Source organism: Phyllobates terribilis, unplaced genomic scaffold (assembly GCF_046119375.1).
Source record: "Phyllobates terribilis strain yellow unplaced genomic scaffold, ASM4611937v1 Scaffold_99__1_contigs__length_5935540, whole genome shotgun sequence".
NCBI lineage: Eukaryota > Metazoa > Chordata > Amphibia > Anura > Dendrobatidae > Phyllobates > Phyllobates terribilis.
This window is the reverse complement of record NW_027362859.1, coordinates 5,555,698-5,574,092: the sequence shown is the minus strand read 5'-3', so window position 1 is coordinate 5,574,092 and position 18,395 is coordinate 5,555,698. Positions and strand designations below refer to the sequence as shown.

At 42.9% G+C, this 18,395-nt stretch overlaps 1 protein-coding gene across 1 annotated transcript in view; it reads left to right on the top strand.

Annotated features, from left to right (window-relative positions):
- The window catches only part of LOC141198718 (uncharacterized), a 51,308-nt gene extending 38,814 nt beyond the window's left edge, over window positions 1-12,494 (top strand). The window contains exon 7 of the mRNA XM_073663136.1: window positions 5,673-12,494. Within this exon, the coding sequence (XP_073519237.1) occupies window positions 5,673-7,201 (1,529 nt within the window). The 3' untranslated portion in view covers window positions 7,202-12,494. The remainder of the gene's footprint in view (window positions 1-5,672) is intronic.
- Window positions 12,495-18,395: the final 5,901 nt, after the last annotated feature.

Below are 18,395 nucleotides of genomic sequence, written 5' to 3'. Positions count from 1 at the left end.
CATGCACAGCTGTCACATCTGGAGATGTGACAGCTGTCATTGCTGCTGTAAGCTCACACTGCCGGGAACACGTCCGCTCCCGGCAGCGTGAGCCCCTGACTGAGGTCACCGGAGTGCATTCAGTCAGCGCAGCTCCGGTGAGCTCCTTTACGGCCCTGCTGTACCGTGGGAATTTCTCACGGTCAGCGGGGCCGTAAAGGAGCTCACTGAAGCAGTGCTGCCTGAACTCCGGCGAACCCGCTTATGCAATGACGGGGCTGCTTTACGGCCCCGTCATTGTAGCGGCGGTAGCGGTTTAGAGCGGTCACATTTTATGTGGCTGCTCTAAACTGGAGATCATCGTGGGACACTCGATTTGGACTACTACGGAGGGGTAAGGATAAAATTGTGGTTTATTATTTTATATTTTATAGCAGGAGATTGATGGCTTCGGGGAATTAGGTGTCTAGGTGAGTATAGGTGTATTTTTTTATTTTCACTTTATTTTATGTGGCGATCGGCGGGGACAGGTAATGTATAAACTAATTTATTTTAGGTAACCACTGGCCACCAATGAAATGTATTTAAAATTTATTGGGGACCAGAAACAAACAAAAAAAAAATATGGGAGCCTAAAAAAATAAAACATGTATAGGGCCAAAAATATAAACCTATGGGGGCCAAAATAACATATGGGGGCAGTTTAAAGGACACAGTAGGGTAATTTAAATAGCAGGATCAGGCTGATGGGAACTACTGCTCCCATCGAGCTGATCCTGCTTGCACGAGTGGACGGGGGACAGACATAGGCCGATGGGAGTAATAGTGTCACATCGGCCTATGTCTGCCTGCACGCAGACATCGCGCAGACACCGCGCACACACCAATCATACATCATACCACATACATCAGGGAGCGGGGAGCGCAGCACAGAACGGGAAAGCCGGCGGTATAGTCTTTTCACTGCCGGCTTCCCCGCCCGGGTCCTCCGCTCCCCGCTCCTTGGTGCTGCGCTCCCCGCCCGGTCCTAACTTACGATCAGGATGGGGGGAGCGGAGGATCGGGGTGGGAGGCTGTGGGGAAGCAGTATGGGGCTGTGTGATTGTTTAAAAGCTGGCGGCTTTTTACCGCCCACCAGCTTTTAAACAATCAGGAGAATTCTCCCACGCTGGGATGGCATTCTGATGACAGGCTGGATCGCAGCTGAGCGCTGCCATCCAGCTTGTCATCCTTCAGAGACACTGTATAGTGCAGGCATTATGGGAACTTCCGATTCCGGTATCCGATATCCTAAAAGTATCGGAACTCCGATACTGCGAATATCGGTCGATATTTCAGTATCGGAATGCTCAACACTATTCAGGAATGATCGTATTTACACTATTCCCCTATAATAGCATTAATTCTGCAACTTTATAATCCAACCATGGAGATTGTTAGATGAAAATAGTTCAAATGAAAAATAGATTCGTTTTCAAGCAAAGAAACTAAGTAAACTGAGTGATAACCATCTCCTCTGATACACTTTTTTTTCCAAAGCAACTCATTCAGAAAGAGATCTAGATCTCTTATGGTATTTGTCAAATCTCAGATGGTCTTAAGCTAAGGTATTAGCATCCCGTCCCGTTAAACATGTACCTTAAGTACGTATCATCCTGTGCTTGAGTAATAATCAGAACAGTCTTACCTCAGTGTGAAGGCATTCGTCTTAACTAGCAAAGATGCTTCTCCTTCACCACAGGAGTCTCACGGATACGGGGACATTTTAACTCATCCACTGATTCCTCCTTTTATAGGTTTATTGCAGCGCTGCCATCTTATCACTCCAAGAGCGCACCGACTGGATATTTAACCAACTCGCCACTTAGTTGAGTCTACCAGTTTATGACTTTAATCGCAAGAATACATAGTGTAATATGGTTCCATTGACTTAATTTCCAATTTGTCCATCTGCACTTCTAACTGGGAGGATACACTGGTCTTGAAATAATTTTACCAGATCCTGCATAATCATGTCTGTCGGGCAACTCCATTAGGAAGATGGACTGGGATATTTACTGGTTCGTCAGTCCCATACCAGCGAGTCCAACTCGTACCTCCCTTAGTAGGGCAGGCCGTTAGTGCTGCCCGACTCAGTACAATCAAGTTTATCTTTCCATTCCGAATCAGGAGGGTAGATTGAGGCAATTTTTGGATTATCAACCATAGTTGCCAGTGAGTCGAGCTCGCACTTCCCTTAGGAAGGCCGACCGGTATGGTGCTGCCTTACTTGGCACAATCAAGTTCATCTTACCATTCTATACCAGGAGGGTAGATTGAGGCAATTGGTAGTTAGTCAGCTCCCAATACTGGCGAGTCCAGCTCGCACTTCCCTTAGGAAGGCTGACCGGTATAGTGCTGCCTTACTTGGCACAATCAAGTTTATCTTACCATTCCATACCAGGAGGGTAGATTGGGGCAATTGATGGTCTATCAACCAACTCATACCTCCCTTAGGAGGTCAGACCGGTATAGTGCTGCCCTCTTGGCACAATCAAGTTTCTTATCACTGTAAGCCAGAAGGGTAGATTGGGGCAAATGTTGGATTTTCAGCCCCCCACCGGTGAGTACAACTCGCAGCTCCTCCTACCATTTCCTATCAGGGGGATATGGGATATAGAGAGTTTAATCACTTAAGGTCGAAAAGGTCATTCGAAGACTCCAGGTAGGAGTTTTAAGTGGACTTATAGTGGTTTCTTTTAAGCTTTGCACAGACATGTTCCTCTTGCACCTTCAACCAGGAGGGGGTGGGGGGAACTGAGCTGCAGATGTTTATCAGCCAGTTCATCTAAAGAGATGGAGGCCTCTCATATGATGAGAGGTTGAAAAAGTTGAGCTTGTTTAGCTTAGAAAAATGACTCCTCAGAGGGGGATCTCATTTACATCTATAAATATATGTGTGGTCAGTACAAAGGACTAGCACATAACTTATTCCCTCCAAAGACCATACTAAGGACCAGGGGCACTCATTTCGGGTGGAAGAAAGGCAATTCCAGCACCTAAAATATGAAAGGGTCCTTTACTGTCAGTGCAGTCAGACTGTGGAATGCCAACCACAAGAGGTAGTAAGGGCAGACACTAACAGCTTTTAAAAAAGAAAAGGCTGGATGATTTCCTCGATACACATAATATTGTGGGTTACAGTTAAATTAGATAAAATATTACACCTATAGTAGTACATTTGATCCAGGGTTCTAGGACTGATCACCTTTTCTTGGGGTCAAGAGGGAATTTTTTTTTTTTCCCCTTGATGCAAATTGCTGAATGTGACCTGGGTTTTGCCTTCTTCTGGATCAACAGTTTTTAGGTATAGGGATTTTAGTAAAACCATTGTTACAAATACAAAAAAATAAAACTAATTAAAAATTATAAACTGATTCATTATAATTGTAATAGTGAAGTTATAATTATAAAGGTAATAATACATTTGTGAGGCCTAGTCCCAGTAAGTTAGTAAGTTAGTGTCAGAGTGCAATTGGGGGAGAAAGGTTGAACTTGATGGACCTAGGTCTTTATTCAATCTGTTACGTTACTAATGATCCCAGATTGTGAAGATAAACTGAACTTAAATTGGTATTATTCTTTTAGCGCCCCCATTCACACCTTTACCAAGAAGACCACTGGGACATAGATGATAAATGCAGACTAGTTCAATATGCTATCCAAGTATGAAGGATTGACTGGACCTGTTACTCAGCAGCTATCCTTTGGACTGTATTTAATAGAATCACCCCAGACCGAGGGCATCGTCCAGAGACCTTATTTACCAATATCAGTAATATTGCTAGTAAAGGGCAGTGAAGTTTTGAGACCTTAGTGAAACAGATCTACAAGCCCCAAGTTGTCTTGCTAACCGGGCAACCCCCCGTGAGGCAGACAGCTGAGGAAAATCCTAGACCTAACGTGGCAGGTTCTTCCGCAACTATTAAGCGGTCTAAAAAAACCTTCAGAAAGGCCAACGTGAGTCATAAACCTACACCTGAATTGGCATGAGGCCTAGCTGTGAGGCTCTATGCAAACCATGAGGTCTAGCCATGAGGCTCAATATGCAAGCCATGAGGCCTAGCTGTGAGGTTCAATACGCAAGCCGTGAGGCTCAATACACAAGCCATGAGGCTTAATACGCAAGCCATGAGGCCTAACTGTGAGGCACAATACGCAAGCCATGAGGACTACCGTGAGGCTCATTTCGCAAGCCATGAGGCCTAGCCGTGAGGTTCAATACGCAAGCCATGAGTCATAGCCGTGAGACTCAATACGCAAGCCATGAGGCTCAATACACAAGCCATGAGGCCTAGCCATGATGCTCAATACACAAGTCATGAGGCCTAACCGTGAGGCTCAATACGCAAGCCATGAGGCCTAACCGTGAGGCTCAATGCACAAACCATGAGTCCTAGCGTGAGGCTCAATACACAAGCCATGAGGCCTAGCCTTGAGGCTTTATACACAAGCCATGAGGCCTAACCATGAGGCTCAATACACAAGCCATGAGGCTTAGGCCAAAAAAACGTAGGTAGGTACGGAATCATTAAATTTAGATTCTTCCAGACTGATGTTATCATTTCAGCGCCCAACTGGGCCCCTGCTCATTGCCACTCACTAGAGGTAGCTATAGAACTCAGCATGGTGTTCCATGATTCACTGGTGTTCCATGATTTACGGCTGCTCCAGCCGTGAGCTCCAGGCTTCTACATCCTTGAGGACAGGAAACCACATTGAAGGAGGAAGTGGGGGTTGCCTTTTTATTTTGTGCTCAGGGCTTCCTGTCCGGTAATAGGGGCAGATCCTACTCTCTCTCGTATGGTGCTGTCATGGGGGAAGGGAAAAAGGTGGCTCCTGGTGACAGAAGCAGATGTCACAGTAGGAGATCCCAGAGGAGATAGGACACACCATTTGCAGAAGCTCTTATATGACACAATGGCAGAAAACCAGATCAGTAGAAATCACCTTAAAGTGGCTCCATTTTGGAAATTATAACCCTCAGTGAATTAATCTATAGGAGTAGTGACTATTTTGACTCCAAAGCCACTTTCCTGAAATTAGCACGCTGTGGATGTTGTAGAGTGAAAATTGCACATTTGTTGTTTTATAACCCAACACATAGTGTCCAGATTGTGCTCCAGGAGACACACACCATCAATTAAGTGGGTTCTTCTCACTATAGTAATGCCAAATACATGGATGATAAATGTGGTTTGGGCACACTGCAAAGCTCAGAACAAGGGGGAGATTTGACTTTGGGAGAGCAGATATTGCTGGATTGGTTTATGGAAGCCATGTTGCTTTTCAAGAGCCTTTGAGCCACTAATAATGTGGAAACCTCTGTTTTTCAGATGATGGACCTGAGTGAGGACTTGTTTTTTTGTGAGATGAGAAGTTTTTTTTGGTATTATTTTCGCTTACATAACATTGTTTGGTGGCTTTTTATTCCATATATGGGAAGCAGAATGAACAAACAATTGAACACCACGCTCTTCTGGTTCATCCTATGAGGTTATCTATTAGACTGTGAACTGTCATTGTCTTGGTGAATAATTCAATTTTTTTGCATAACTTCCCATTTTTACAGACAGTTTAAGTAGAAATGTTCAAAAATATATAATTACACGGATTTTTTATTAAAAAATAATAATTGGTTTTATTATTGGCAGATGATTGTACCAGGAGATCAGAGGGACAGCTGACATCTTCAATTTTCAAATCAGATAATTTTGAGATCTCAGAGGATACAATTGAAGTGAATAGCATTACTCCAGATATACCATCATCCCTTCACATCAAAGATCTGTCTTCTGATCCTTTGAAACAGGTTCTGTCTTCTGATTCATTACCGACTACTCAGAAAAATCAGAGTCACAAAATAAGCATTAAAAAACAAATTGCTCCTAAAGCAAAGAAGCCATTTTCACGTTCAGAATATAGAAATAGTTTTCCCCTCAAAAAGTCTTTTCTTAAGCATGAAAAAATTCACAAAGCGAAGAATAGATTTTCTTGTTCCAAGTGTGGGAGATGTTTTAATCAGAAATCAGATTTTGTTAGGCACCAGATAACTCACACAGGAGAGAAGCCATTTTCCTGTTCAGAATGTGGGAAATGTTTTACAAAGAATTCAGATCTTATTGGACATCAGAGAACTCACACAGGGGAGAAGCCATTTTCATGTTCAGAATGTGGAAACTGCTTTACAGTGAAATCAAATCTTATTGCACATCAGAGAACTCACACAGGGGAGAAGCCATTTTCATGTTCAGAATGTGGGAAATGTTTTATAAAGAAATCAAATCTTATCAGCCATCAGAGAACTCACACAGGGGAGAAGCCATTTTCATGTTCAGAATGTGGGAACTGCTTTACAGAGAAATCAAATCTTATTGCACATCAGAGAATTCACACAGGGGAGAAGCCATTTTCATGTTCAGAATGTGGGAAATGTTTTGCAAATCAATCAAATCTTATCAGCCATCAGAGAACTCACTCAGGGCAGAAGCTATTTTCATGTTCCGAATGTGGGAACTGCTTTACAGAGAAATCAAAGCTTATTACACATCAGAGAACTCACACAGGGTTGAAGCCATTTTCATGTTCAGAATGTGAGAAATGTTTTGTACAGAAATCAAATCTTATCAAACATCAGAGAATTCACACAGGGGAGAAGCCATTTTCATGTTCAGAATGTGGGAAATGTTTTGTACAGGAATCAAATCTTATTAGACATCAGAGAATTCACACAGGGGAGAAGCCTTTTTCATGTTCAGAATGTGGGAACTGTTTTACATTGCAATCAACGCTTATCGACCATCAGAGAACTCACACAGGGGAGAAGCCATTTTCATGTTCAGAATGTGGTAAATATTTTGCAAAGAAATCAAATCTTAGCAAACATCAGAGAATTCACACAGGGGAGAAGCCATTTTCATGTTCAGAATGTGGAAAATGTTTTGTACGGAAATCAAGTCTTATCAAACATCAGAGAACTCACACAGGGGAGAAGCTTTTTTCATGTTCAGAATGTGGGAAATGTTTTACAGAGCAATCAACGCTTATCGAACATCAGAGAACTCACACAGGGGAGAAGCCATTTTCATGTTCAAAATGTGGGAAATGTTTTAACCAGAAAGCGCATCTTGATAGCCACCGGAGAACCCACACAGAGGAGAATGCCGCAGCTACACCCAACTAGTCTCTGTACAGACTAGAAAGGCCCTAGCTGCACAACTAAAAATACTACGGACCTAATTCTCTAATTGAGGAGTTTCTCGTACCTCCTGAGGAACCAGAGGGGAGGCCACAACATACTGTCAACCAGGGGAAAGGAAAGTATGAAGTAAAATACGAAAACCCTGAGTGAGAAACTAAAACACATTCATATAGGGCAAAGAAGGCAAGCTAATGAGAGCCACAAATAAAAGGAACAAGTATAATCTCCCAGAAACCTAACATTGTTAGAATGAAAATGTACTAGGAGGGAAAGCAAACTGACCGGGAGGATAGTTTCACCTTTGTGGTGAAACTTATACAATTCATCCTCACCAACTGTAAATGTAAACCTGTCCATTTATAATGACCACGGACAAGATAAAGATTCCCAACTCACATCAGGACCACAAGATCCCAGGTACTTTCAGCTGCATCACAACTAATGTAGTGTACTTAATTATATGTACCAAAGGTCCAACTGGGGGTCTGTATGTAGGGGAGATGGGGCAAAAACTTAGAACAAGGATGAATTCTCATCGCCACACAATAAAAGAAAAAAAGAATAGATCTACCTGTAGCCAAACATTTTTGTATCCCTGATCACAGCATCATGGACATGAAATTACTTGTATTAAAAGGTAACTTCAAATCTCAGAGAGACAGAGTTATGACAACCTTTTACACACTCGGAGCAGGAATGAATGTGTCACTTGGATTTATGTCTTTTTACTAGTGATGAGCGAATACATTCGGCACTATTCTTTACTCTCACGAATAGTACACAATTCAGGCTCTTCGACGAGTCATTAGCTATTCACCTCGGTATATTCGAGTGACCCGCCCAGCATGTTTGGCGCTTTATTTGCAGCCAATGAACATGCTGGGCTTGCTTGCCAATCACAGTAATGCCGTTGCCATCTTTGTTGTGGCATTACTGTGATTGGCTGGCCTTACAGCATCATAGGGGGATATTTAAGCCCTGCCGGCGCTATCTTGCGCATTTTACATGCGGACTCAACGTAGTGTGAGCGTAGGGAGAGTGAAAGCAGCGTATAGGGAGTGTCTTTTAAGAGCTATTTAGAGTGAAGATTAGTTCTCTGTTAGGTTGAGATAGCGCAGAGTGAGATTTAATACGAGGGAGAGGAAAAGGGCGGCAGGGTGTTAGCATTGCAAGTACATGCTGCAGATCTCTGCTAGGTTGCATTGTGTATAGTCAGAAGCATATAAACCGAAGAACATGGCGGTATAGATAAACCATAGTTCATATGTGGGCACTCCCAATAAAGTACAACCTACAAAAAGAGTGGAGTGACAGAGCCCCAAAAAGAGTCAGGTCACCATCATAATGTTTTATTGTGTATCCAAAATCTAAAAAGAAGGTCCCACGGACACTCCTAAATAGAGCACAACCAATAAAAATAGTATGTCATGGGTGAAAACTACAAAAAGGACAGAGAGACAACCATGTGAGTCTACAAATATGGGTACATGAAAAGAAGTGACAATATTATCAATCCAAGTATCAATTATTCCAGTTACCAAGTAAATGGACAACGTAACTTACAATTAATTACATTAAATGTCCTATGTTAATCCATTCCTGGACACTTCAACATGAATAAACAACCAAAATATCCAGATCAATATATACTAAACGTCTGGACAATGAAGAGATACCAGCTGCTTATAAAAGATATAGATTTTATTTCATCAAATTGATAAAACCAATTAACAAGACAGGGCAACAACCTCTATAAAGGAGCGACACATACATGAGCTGGGAGGGAAAATTAACCCCCAAAAAAGGCCAAAAAATTGAACATCACTAGTAAACAAGAAATTAATTAATATAATGCCATATTCATACAATGTATTTGTTAGTAAGTGGCATGAATCATACACATGATGGTAACATAACTTAATTTAAATCAATACTGAAGAGACTATCCTAATGAAAAAATACAGCCTAAAATGCCAAAGTTTAAGGTGCCAGTGCTTCAGTGACTCTGATGGTCATACAGATAATAGATAGGTATGTCATGATGTAAAACAGGCCAATGAATACAGGTAAACTGCAGACTGTGATATTTCAGTTTTTCTTTTTTAATAAATTTGCAAAAATTTCTACATTTCTGTTTTCTTTCAGTCAAGATGGGGAGCAGAGTGGACTTTAATGAGAAAAAAATGAACTTTTTAGAATTTACCAAATGACTGCAATGAAACAAAGAGTGAAAAATTTAAAGGGGTCTGAATACTTTCCGTACCCAGTGTATATATTAGTATAAAATAACCCCTATACATTTAAAACCCATATCTAACATAGTGATACAATAATTCACATAGACGACTATATTGTCACTGTAGTCTTCTATCCCACACGTATAGGGTCATCCGCGAGGATAGACGTTCAACTGCCTTGCTCGTACAGTTGAGCTGGTCCCCCAGCCACTGGAAACGCACATCCCGCCACGACCCATCAACCCAGGCAAAAGCTTTCCTAAGGATGAATAAAAACAATTAAAAACACCAATACATCTACAATAAAACCATAAGATATTAAAAGAAACCCCCATCTACCCATTAGCCTCTATTATAGGAAGGTACTGAACCCAAAGCTTTCATTAAGTCCTGCCGGTGCTAGGGTACCCCGTCGATAGATCCACTTACTCTCCAATTGTGCTAAAATCCTCCCCAGGTCCCCTCCTCTTGCTCCCATGGTGACTTGATCAATATCTATGATGCAGAATTCTCTTGGGCTGCATTGATGGTGATGTAAAAAATGGCGTGGTAAAGTTTTGAGTGCTAGGGTCTTCCACCGTTTTGGCTTTGATAATGTCCCTAACTTGCTCTCTTACTCAAATTTTTAATTCTTTAGTAGTAAGTCGACATATATCTTTTTACAAGGACATTGGGCATAATAAATTACGCCCTTCGAGGTACAATTTAAATGTGCCCTTATTTCAAATGTTTTGGAGCCACCAAAACTATCAAACTTCTTTGCCTTCTTCAAATAACCACACGCCTTACAAAGCCCGCACGGAAAAAAAACATTAATCTCTTTCCTGTTATCCTGTTTATCTCTACATCTCTCCGGATCATAGTGACTGTGAACCAACAGATCTTTTAAGTTTGGACTTTGCTTCTCCACCATTGAGGGTGCTGGGGGGAGGATTTGACGGAGGATCGGATCTGTTAATAGAACTTACTAGTGCTTCTGTAAAATTGATCTCACTTCAGGCCACTGATTGTTATATACCAAAATAAATCGTACCTCCTCTGATTTGTTGATGTTTTTTTTTATTGCCATAAATTAATTGATCTCTTGGGGTTCGTGCTGCTATCCTGTAACCCCGTCTGATTGACCTACAGCTATATCCCCTCTTCAAACCGATTATCCAGTTCTATCGCTTGTTCCTCAAATGTTTTCTCATTAGAGAATATCCTTTTGGCCCTAAGGAACTGACCTATTGGAATTCCTCTTATAGTGGAGGGTGGGTGTGCCAATTCTACGTGTAACAACGAGTTTGTCGCAGTTGATTTCCTAAATATGTCAGTAGTTATAATACCATTCTCAGATACCCCGATTTTTAAATCCAAGAAGTCCAGACTTCTTCCGAATTTATATGTTAGCCGAATATTCAAATTGTTATCATTCAGCTTGGTCATAAGCCTCTCCAAATCTCTGGCTGTAGCCTCCCACACAAACCATATATCATCAATGTATCTGATCCTTCCCTGGACGATGTCCATCTCAACAGGTGGTATCCGCCTGGAATATATCCCGCTCCCACGAACCCAAAAAAGGTTGGCGTAGGAGGGGGCACAGGAGGCCCCCATATTGGAGCCCTGTTGTTGTAAGTAGATGTTCTTTTTGAAAATAAACACATGTCGAAGGACAAATTCCAGGAGGACCACGAGCAGCTCGGCAGGGACAGCTTGAGACCACTTGACGTCAGATACCACGAAACCACCCTAATACCATCTTCATGTTTGATGGACGTATAAAGTGTCTCTACATCTGCAGTGACCATGACTATATGGTCACCGAGGCAGAGGTGATCCAATCTTTGCAGGGCGGCCATGGTATCTTGTAGGAGGGCAGGCCAGAGACCAAGAGCTTCAAGTAGTGATCAATTACACTAGATATAATTTCACACAAACTGCTGTTACCGGCAACAATTGGCCTACCTGGTGGATCAATCGGATTTTTGTGATGTTTTGGAATTAAGTCAAAGGTGGCCAAACGGGGCTATAGTTTGCGCACCGTATCCAACAGTTCTTTTGGGATCACACCCTGTTTGAATGCCTCTTCGAGGATAGACACCAATTCATCCTGGAAAGAGGATAGGGGGTTATAAGAAAGTTTTTTTATAGCAATGGGGGTATTCAGAAGTTTATATGCCTGCTTTTTGTAAAGGCTGACTGGCCAGACAACGAGGTTTCCCCATTTATCCGCAGGTTTAAAAATAACATCTTTCAATTTTAGTAAATATTTTAGCTCCATTTTTTCCATTTTACTTGGGTTAGATTTCCAAGGCGTGCATTGGGAAAGATTTTCAATGTCCAAAGTGACCAACTTAGTGAATACCTCAATGGCAGGACATAGGCTGAGGGCTGGAAATTTCTTAGATTTGTTACATAGATTATGGGGAAAGTCACTAACCTCTGAATTACTTTCTGCCTCCAGAGATTCCAGGGTTTCCAATGCTTCCCTTTCTTCTCTGGTAGGAAATAGGTCATGTAACGCTGTTTTGTAATGTAATTTTTTGTAAATGAGTTTCCTTGCAAATAGATGTGTAACTTTCACCTTCGTGAACGGGTCTAGGTGATAAACAGGAGAATAGGTAGGGCCCTTCTCTAAGAGTGTTAGTTGAGTTGTGGATAAGGTATGGGTAGATAAATTAATTACCTTACATCTGTCACCACCTACCTTTTATATGCAGCTGGTATCTCTTCTTTGTCCAGACGTTTAATATATATTGATCTGGATATTTTGGTTGTTTAACGTAACTTACAAGAACGGTATACAATCATGCATATGTGTTATCCTGGCACAACGTTGTGGACAACGCCCCCCGAAGAGCCTCATGCGAAACGCGCGTCGGTGCCCCAGCGAGACACCAGTCCATACAGCACTATGGGTATGTTATGACTCATCTTTATGTCAATGTCAATTTCTCTTCCCAGGCAATGTCAGTATATTTCTGGACATCATAAAAGGTTACACATGTCTTATGGGCACCTTTACTGTTATGATGCCAAGATAACACATATGCATGATTGTATACTGTGCTTGTAAGTTACGTTGTCCAATTACTTGGTAACTCGATTTATTGATACTTGGATTGATAATATTGTCACTTCTTTTCATGTTCCCATATATGTGGACTCACATGGTTGTCTCTGTCCTTTGTGTAGTTTTCACCTATGACCTACTATTTTATTGGTTGTGCTCTATTTAGAAGTGTCTGTGGGACCTCCTTTTTATATTTTTAATCCACAATAAAACTGATTTTATTATCTGGAATCATTATGATGTTGACCTGACTCTTTTTTGGGCTCTGTCACGCCACTCTGTTTGTAGGTTGTGTATAATGTAGGAACAGATTATGGGAGTTGGGAGAGAGGCCGGGTTTCATATCCAGTACCATAATATACAAAACAGCTCTTTTTTAGAGCAAAATAATATTCCTTAGTACCTGCATATACTAAACAATTTTTTCAGCTAAATAATATTCCTGGCCTATTGCTAAAATAGCGTATATTTATCTAGCAGTTGTGCGACTGGCGCAAAGCCTGCTGAGCTATGCAAACTAAACTATTTACCAGTAATTTTCCTGAGTCTGCTGTTCGCGTGTGTCATAAAGGCGATAGAACAAAAATTACTCTACTATTGGTAAAGTAAATGGCGTATATTTATCCAACAGTTGTGTGACTGGCGCAAAGCCTGCTGAGATACGCAAACGTCGCTATTTACCAGTAATTTTCCTGAGTCTGCTGTTGCTGTCTAATAAAGCTAAAAAAAATTACCCACACATTACTACCTACAGGGAATTTATACATAACACATCTGTGAGAGTACTTGTAAAAAATAAAGCCAAGGAATTTTTTTTCATAAAGCATTCAATATCGGAAAGGGTGACGTTAAGGAATGGGGATGTCGATGTGGTGGTGCCCAAAGATCAGAAGTAGTGATGAGCGAGCGTGCTCGACACTGCTCGGTACTCGCCTGAGGATCTCACTGCTCGACATGCTTGGCAAGTATTTCTGGGATGCTTGGGCGGGAGCTCGGGTCCCTGCCCTGCATGTTTGGTGCTCTTAAGAGAGCCAGTGAACATGCAGGGATTGTCTGCCACTCACTGTAATGCCGTAGCCATCTTGGTTGTGGCATTACAGTGATTGCCAGGCCCCATATCGTCATCGGGTCTATATAAGACCTGGTGCCCCTATGCTCATCACAGTCTAACCCGGAAACAGGCAGAGTAGGGAGAGGTGCTGCTGTGTGAAGGACAGAATTGGCAGTGTAATAGTTAGGTATAGGTATTCCACACCAAGATAGATATCCATCTGAACTAACAGTCCTTCTGAGGACTAATCCAGCTGCATATATTCAGTGGTGATAGCAGGAGCTAGGCAGGCAGGTTTTTGTGGACACTGTATACTGCACAATAGGGTCCATTGCACGTTCTGTCTGCTCCTGCTGTTACAGATATCTGTAGACATGGCCCCAGATAATTATTTTTTTTTTTATCTTAATCCTGATTAGTAGCTTAAAAAGCAATACAGTACACCATTTTGCTGCTCCATATGCTTGTTAGCAGAATACAGGCATTTTTTTTTATTTTACTCACATTGCTGTATTGTAAAGCAGAGACAATTTTCCATCATCACACCTGATCCCATATTACTGCCGTAATAATAGACATTTTGTGGAGCATACCAATACTCAATTTAAAGTCAGCCAGCAGTGTGTTGTTGAACCTATTCACACTTGGTGGTTGAACAATACTATACTAAAAGGTCCCAGTCTAAAACCGTGGTCGTCACACCTGATCCCATATTACTGCCATAATAATACAGACATTTTGTGAAGCATACCAAATATACTCGATTTAAAGTCAGCCTGTGTGTTGTTGAACTTATTCACACTTGGTCGCTGAACAATACTATACTAAAAGGCCACAGCCTAAAACCGTGGTCGTCACTAGTGTTGAGCGAATTTGTTCGGCGGATGTTCGAAAGTTTCAAATTCGGCACGAATATGGCACATTCGGATTCGTGATCACAAAGGCGAGCAAACTTTCTTAAAATCTGAAAAGTTTAAGAATTTGCACGGGACTGCGAATACAGGGCAACTACGGCGTTTTGAAATGTTTTGTTCGCATAGTGCAAGTGTATGATGGGCCGTGATATGTGCCAGGTGAGTGTGGGGGCTGTGGAGAGCTTAGAACAGGTCACTTTTTTTTTCTTTTTTCCGGTGGGCGGTAACTTTAACTGAAGAAAGCACAGCCAGCCAATCATAGTGCAGGAAGCATCTACACTGTCCAGACATAAGGGCTTCTGCGATTGGCTGCTGAAATCACATGTCCTCTCAATATAAAAAGTGGCCATGTTCCCTCAGCGCCATTATATCCATGTCACTGCTGGAGACAGACGCAGCTCAGTGTTCTCCTGTGTAATGAGAGATATTAGCTAGATAGATGGGCGCTTGTGTGGCAGTCAGATAGTGTAGATAATTCCTGGCCTGTGTACCTCTGCAACCGCTGGTGCAGCACATTTTGGTGTTCTTGTGCAAGTACTGAGATTCTGACAGAAACAGAGGGCCAATGCCATACAATAGTGCTGTGCACCGGTGGTATAGAGCTCCATGTCTCAGTATACCTTGAATCTTTTTTTGCTCTTGCTAATGTGATCAAGTAAGCGCAGTGCACCTTTTCATTTAGTGGGGTTGACATTGTGCTCTGCTATTTTTCTGTTGCTATTGTGATATTGAAAGCTATGCGCACTAAAGTTTTTTTAGTGTCAGATACTATTTTAGTGGAGTTGAACTTCAGGTGGTTTCAGAGTAAAAAAATACATTTTTACTCATGCTACGCCCAGTCCAAAAAATATTTTTTCCTGTGCCAAAAGTCATACAGTGCTATAAGCCAGCTACTACGTCAGTGGCGGTCAAATTCAGCTTGTACGCACAGTCAAACCTATATTTATTTTTGGTTGGCAGGCAGAGTCCACCAAAAGTTTTTTACTGTGGCAAAGTTGATCCAGTCTGTTAAAAGGCAGATCCTATTTTAGTGGAGTTGAACTTGTCCTGGTTTCACAGTAAAAAAAACAAAAACTTCTCTTACCTGGCCCAGTCCAAAAAATATTTTTTCCTGTGCCAAAAGTCATAGAGTGCTATAAACCAGCTACTACGTCAGTGGTGGTCAAAGTCAGCTGGACGCAGAGCTTATGCAGAGTAACCGAAATATATTTTTTGCTCTGAGTAAAGTGATACAGCTGGCTAGATCTGAGTTTGAAATATTTTGGAGCATATATTCTATGTCATACTGGCCTCATCCACATTCAAAAAAAATAATTTCTTCTGTTCCTAAAGTAATACAGCAGGGGACATCTCAGTTTGAAATTGTTTGGAGAACATCTCGTAGGTTTTATCGGCCTCATGCACACTAACAAATTTCTTTTGTCTGTTAGTAATGTTATACGGCAGGCCATATCTTACCTTGTCATTTAGTGTCACTGAAATTCAGGTGTGTGCTGAGCTATTGCACAGGAAAAAAACGTATTTTTCTTTAGTTAATTGCGTGCTCCTACCACTGTATCTGACCAACATGAGTGGGAAAAAGAGAGGGCATGGTGGAAGGGGGAATAGGCTTGGTGTTCAAGGTGTACGTGGGGTATGTGATAATGTTAGTGAAAGCACTAGTGAACCAACACAAACAGGTCCTATCCAAAGACAACTGACAACTTATGTTAGTGGATGGCCTACTGCACTCCCTTCCTTTGGCAGCCGCACAGCAATACGCCTTGTTGATAAGGCCTAGAAAAAGCAGGTGCCCCAGTGGATGGCAAGCTCTGCTTCCAGTGGCCTCTCCTCTTCTTCCTCCACCTCAACATCACACGCAGTACAGTCCTCAGAGGTGGCACCCCAATTACTCATGTTTCCCCCCGCGTCACAACTGGCCAACTGCCCAGCTGACTGTAGCGAACCACAGATGGGTGAGTCTGTAGAACTCTTTACCCATTCTACACTATGGGCATCAGAAGTGTACTTCAAACAGTCACGGGGAGGAAAGCATCTGCCCCGATGCCCAAAATTTTTTTTAGCTTGGATTCGGGGCAGGACGAAGTAGGGTCCGAGCAGGTTCCTGACCCTCGTCACCAGACGTTAACCTCAGAGGAGAGAGGTGATCCCGATTAGACTCAGATACCTGAGGCTCATGCGGACTGTACTGTGCTGTCAGAGCAACAAGAAGAGAGGGGTCACTCTGAGGGTGAAGAATAGGATAACACATTGGATGATGACAAGGTTGAAGATCCTACTTGGTGCGAACCCAGAGTCACGCAGCCGAGTAGCTCATCGAGGAGGTGGAGGAGGAAAACGAGGAGGTTACATTTTGCCCTATGGCGCAGACATGGAGTGTTGCAAGCACGAGGAGCACTACATCCTTAGCCATATCCGTGGCTGTGGCCAGCAGTGGTCACGGATCTGCAGCTTGCAGGGGCAGCAAGGGTTGCCTAGCATGGGCCTTTTTTGTCGCTGCAAAGGATGAGACAACTCACGTTATCTGCAAACTTTGCAATAAAAAACTCAGTAGAGGGATAAACTGCAGTAATTTGACTACTACAACCCCTGGAAAAAATTATGGAATCACTGGGCTCGGAGGATGTTCATTCAGTTGTTTAATGTTGTTGAAAAAAAGCAGATCACAGACATGGCACAAAACTAAAGTAATTTCAAATGGCAACTTTATGGCTTTAAGAAACACTAAAAGAAATCAAGAAAAAAAATGTGGTACTCAGTAAGGGTAATTTTTTTCGGGACCAAGCAGAGGGAAAAAATTATGGAATCACTCAATTCTGAGGAAAAAATTATGGAATCACCCTGTAAATTTTAATTTCCAAAACTAACACCTGCATCAAATTAGATCTGCTCGTTAGTCTGCATCTAAAATGGAGTGATCACACCTTGGAGAGCTGTTGCACCAAGTGGACTGACTACTGGCTACACCAGCATGTCGCAGACAACATCACCTGTTCTTTGTCTAAATCTATGTGTGCCAGGGTGCATTTCACCACAGACACCTGGACGGATAAGCATGGCCCAAGGGCATTACATCTCGCTGACTGGGTACTGGGTCAGGGCCGGCGTCAGCACCCGGCGTACCCGGGCAAGTGCCGCGGCCCTGGAAAATCAGAGGGGCCCAGCCGCCCACTCACTGTCGGGGCCCGGCCCACACACCCACCCGCCCACTCACTGTCGGGGCCGGGCCCTCACACCCACCCGCCCACTCACTGTCGGGGCCCTGGCCGCATCCTCGGCACGTGTTCAGGGACGCAGGCGCTGCTTGATTGCCGGCACTCCCCCCAGACATGGCCGCGCGCTGTCTGGCTGTGTCTGCTAGTAATGACACGGCAGGATCAATGGCACTGCACCTTTAATTGTGCTTGTGTGTCGCCCCTGCCGCGTCATTACTAGCAGACACAGCCGCACAGCGCGCGGCCATGTCTGGGGGGAGTGCCGGCAATCAAACACCGTCGGAGCGGAGGTCCTCCACAGATGGGGGGGAGCGGCCCAGACCCGACCGCAAGTGGACCCCTCTGATGTTCCAGGGCCATGAAGTCTGACACGCCGGGGGCCCTGCACTGCCCCATACCTGAGGAGCTGCTGGACAGGACACTGGACCGGGGACAGGTGAGTGAGGCTTCCCCAATCCCCATATTAAAAATACTTGTAATGGGTCTGTGTGAGTGCATGTATGTGAATGTCAGTGTGTATGACTGTGTATATATATTTGTTTGTTTTATATATGTCTTTAAGAATTTGTGTAAAAATATGTGTATGTCTGTATGTGTACATGTCTGCGTACCGTGTGTGCGTGCGTTTGTATGCGTACCGTGTGTACGTGCGTGTCTGGGTACCGTTTGTGCGTGCGCGTTTCTGGGTACCGTGTGTGCGT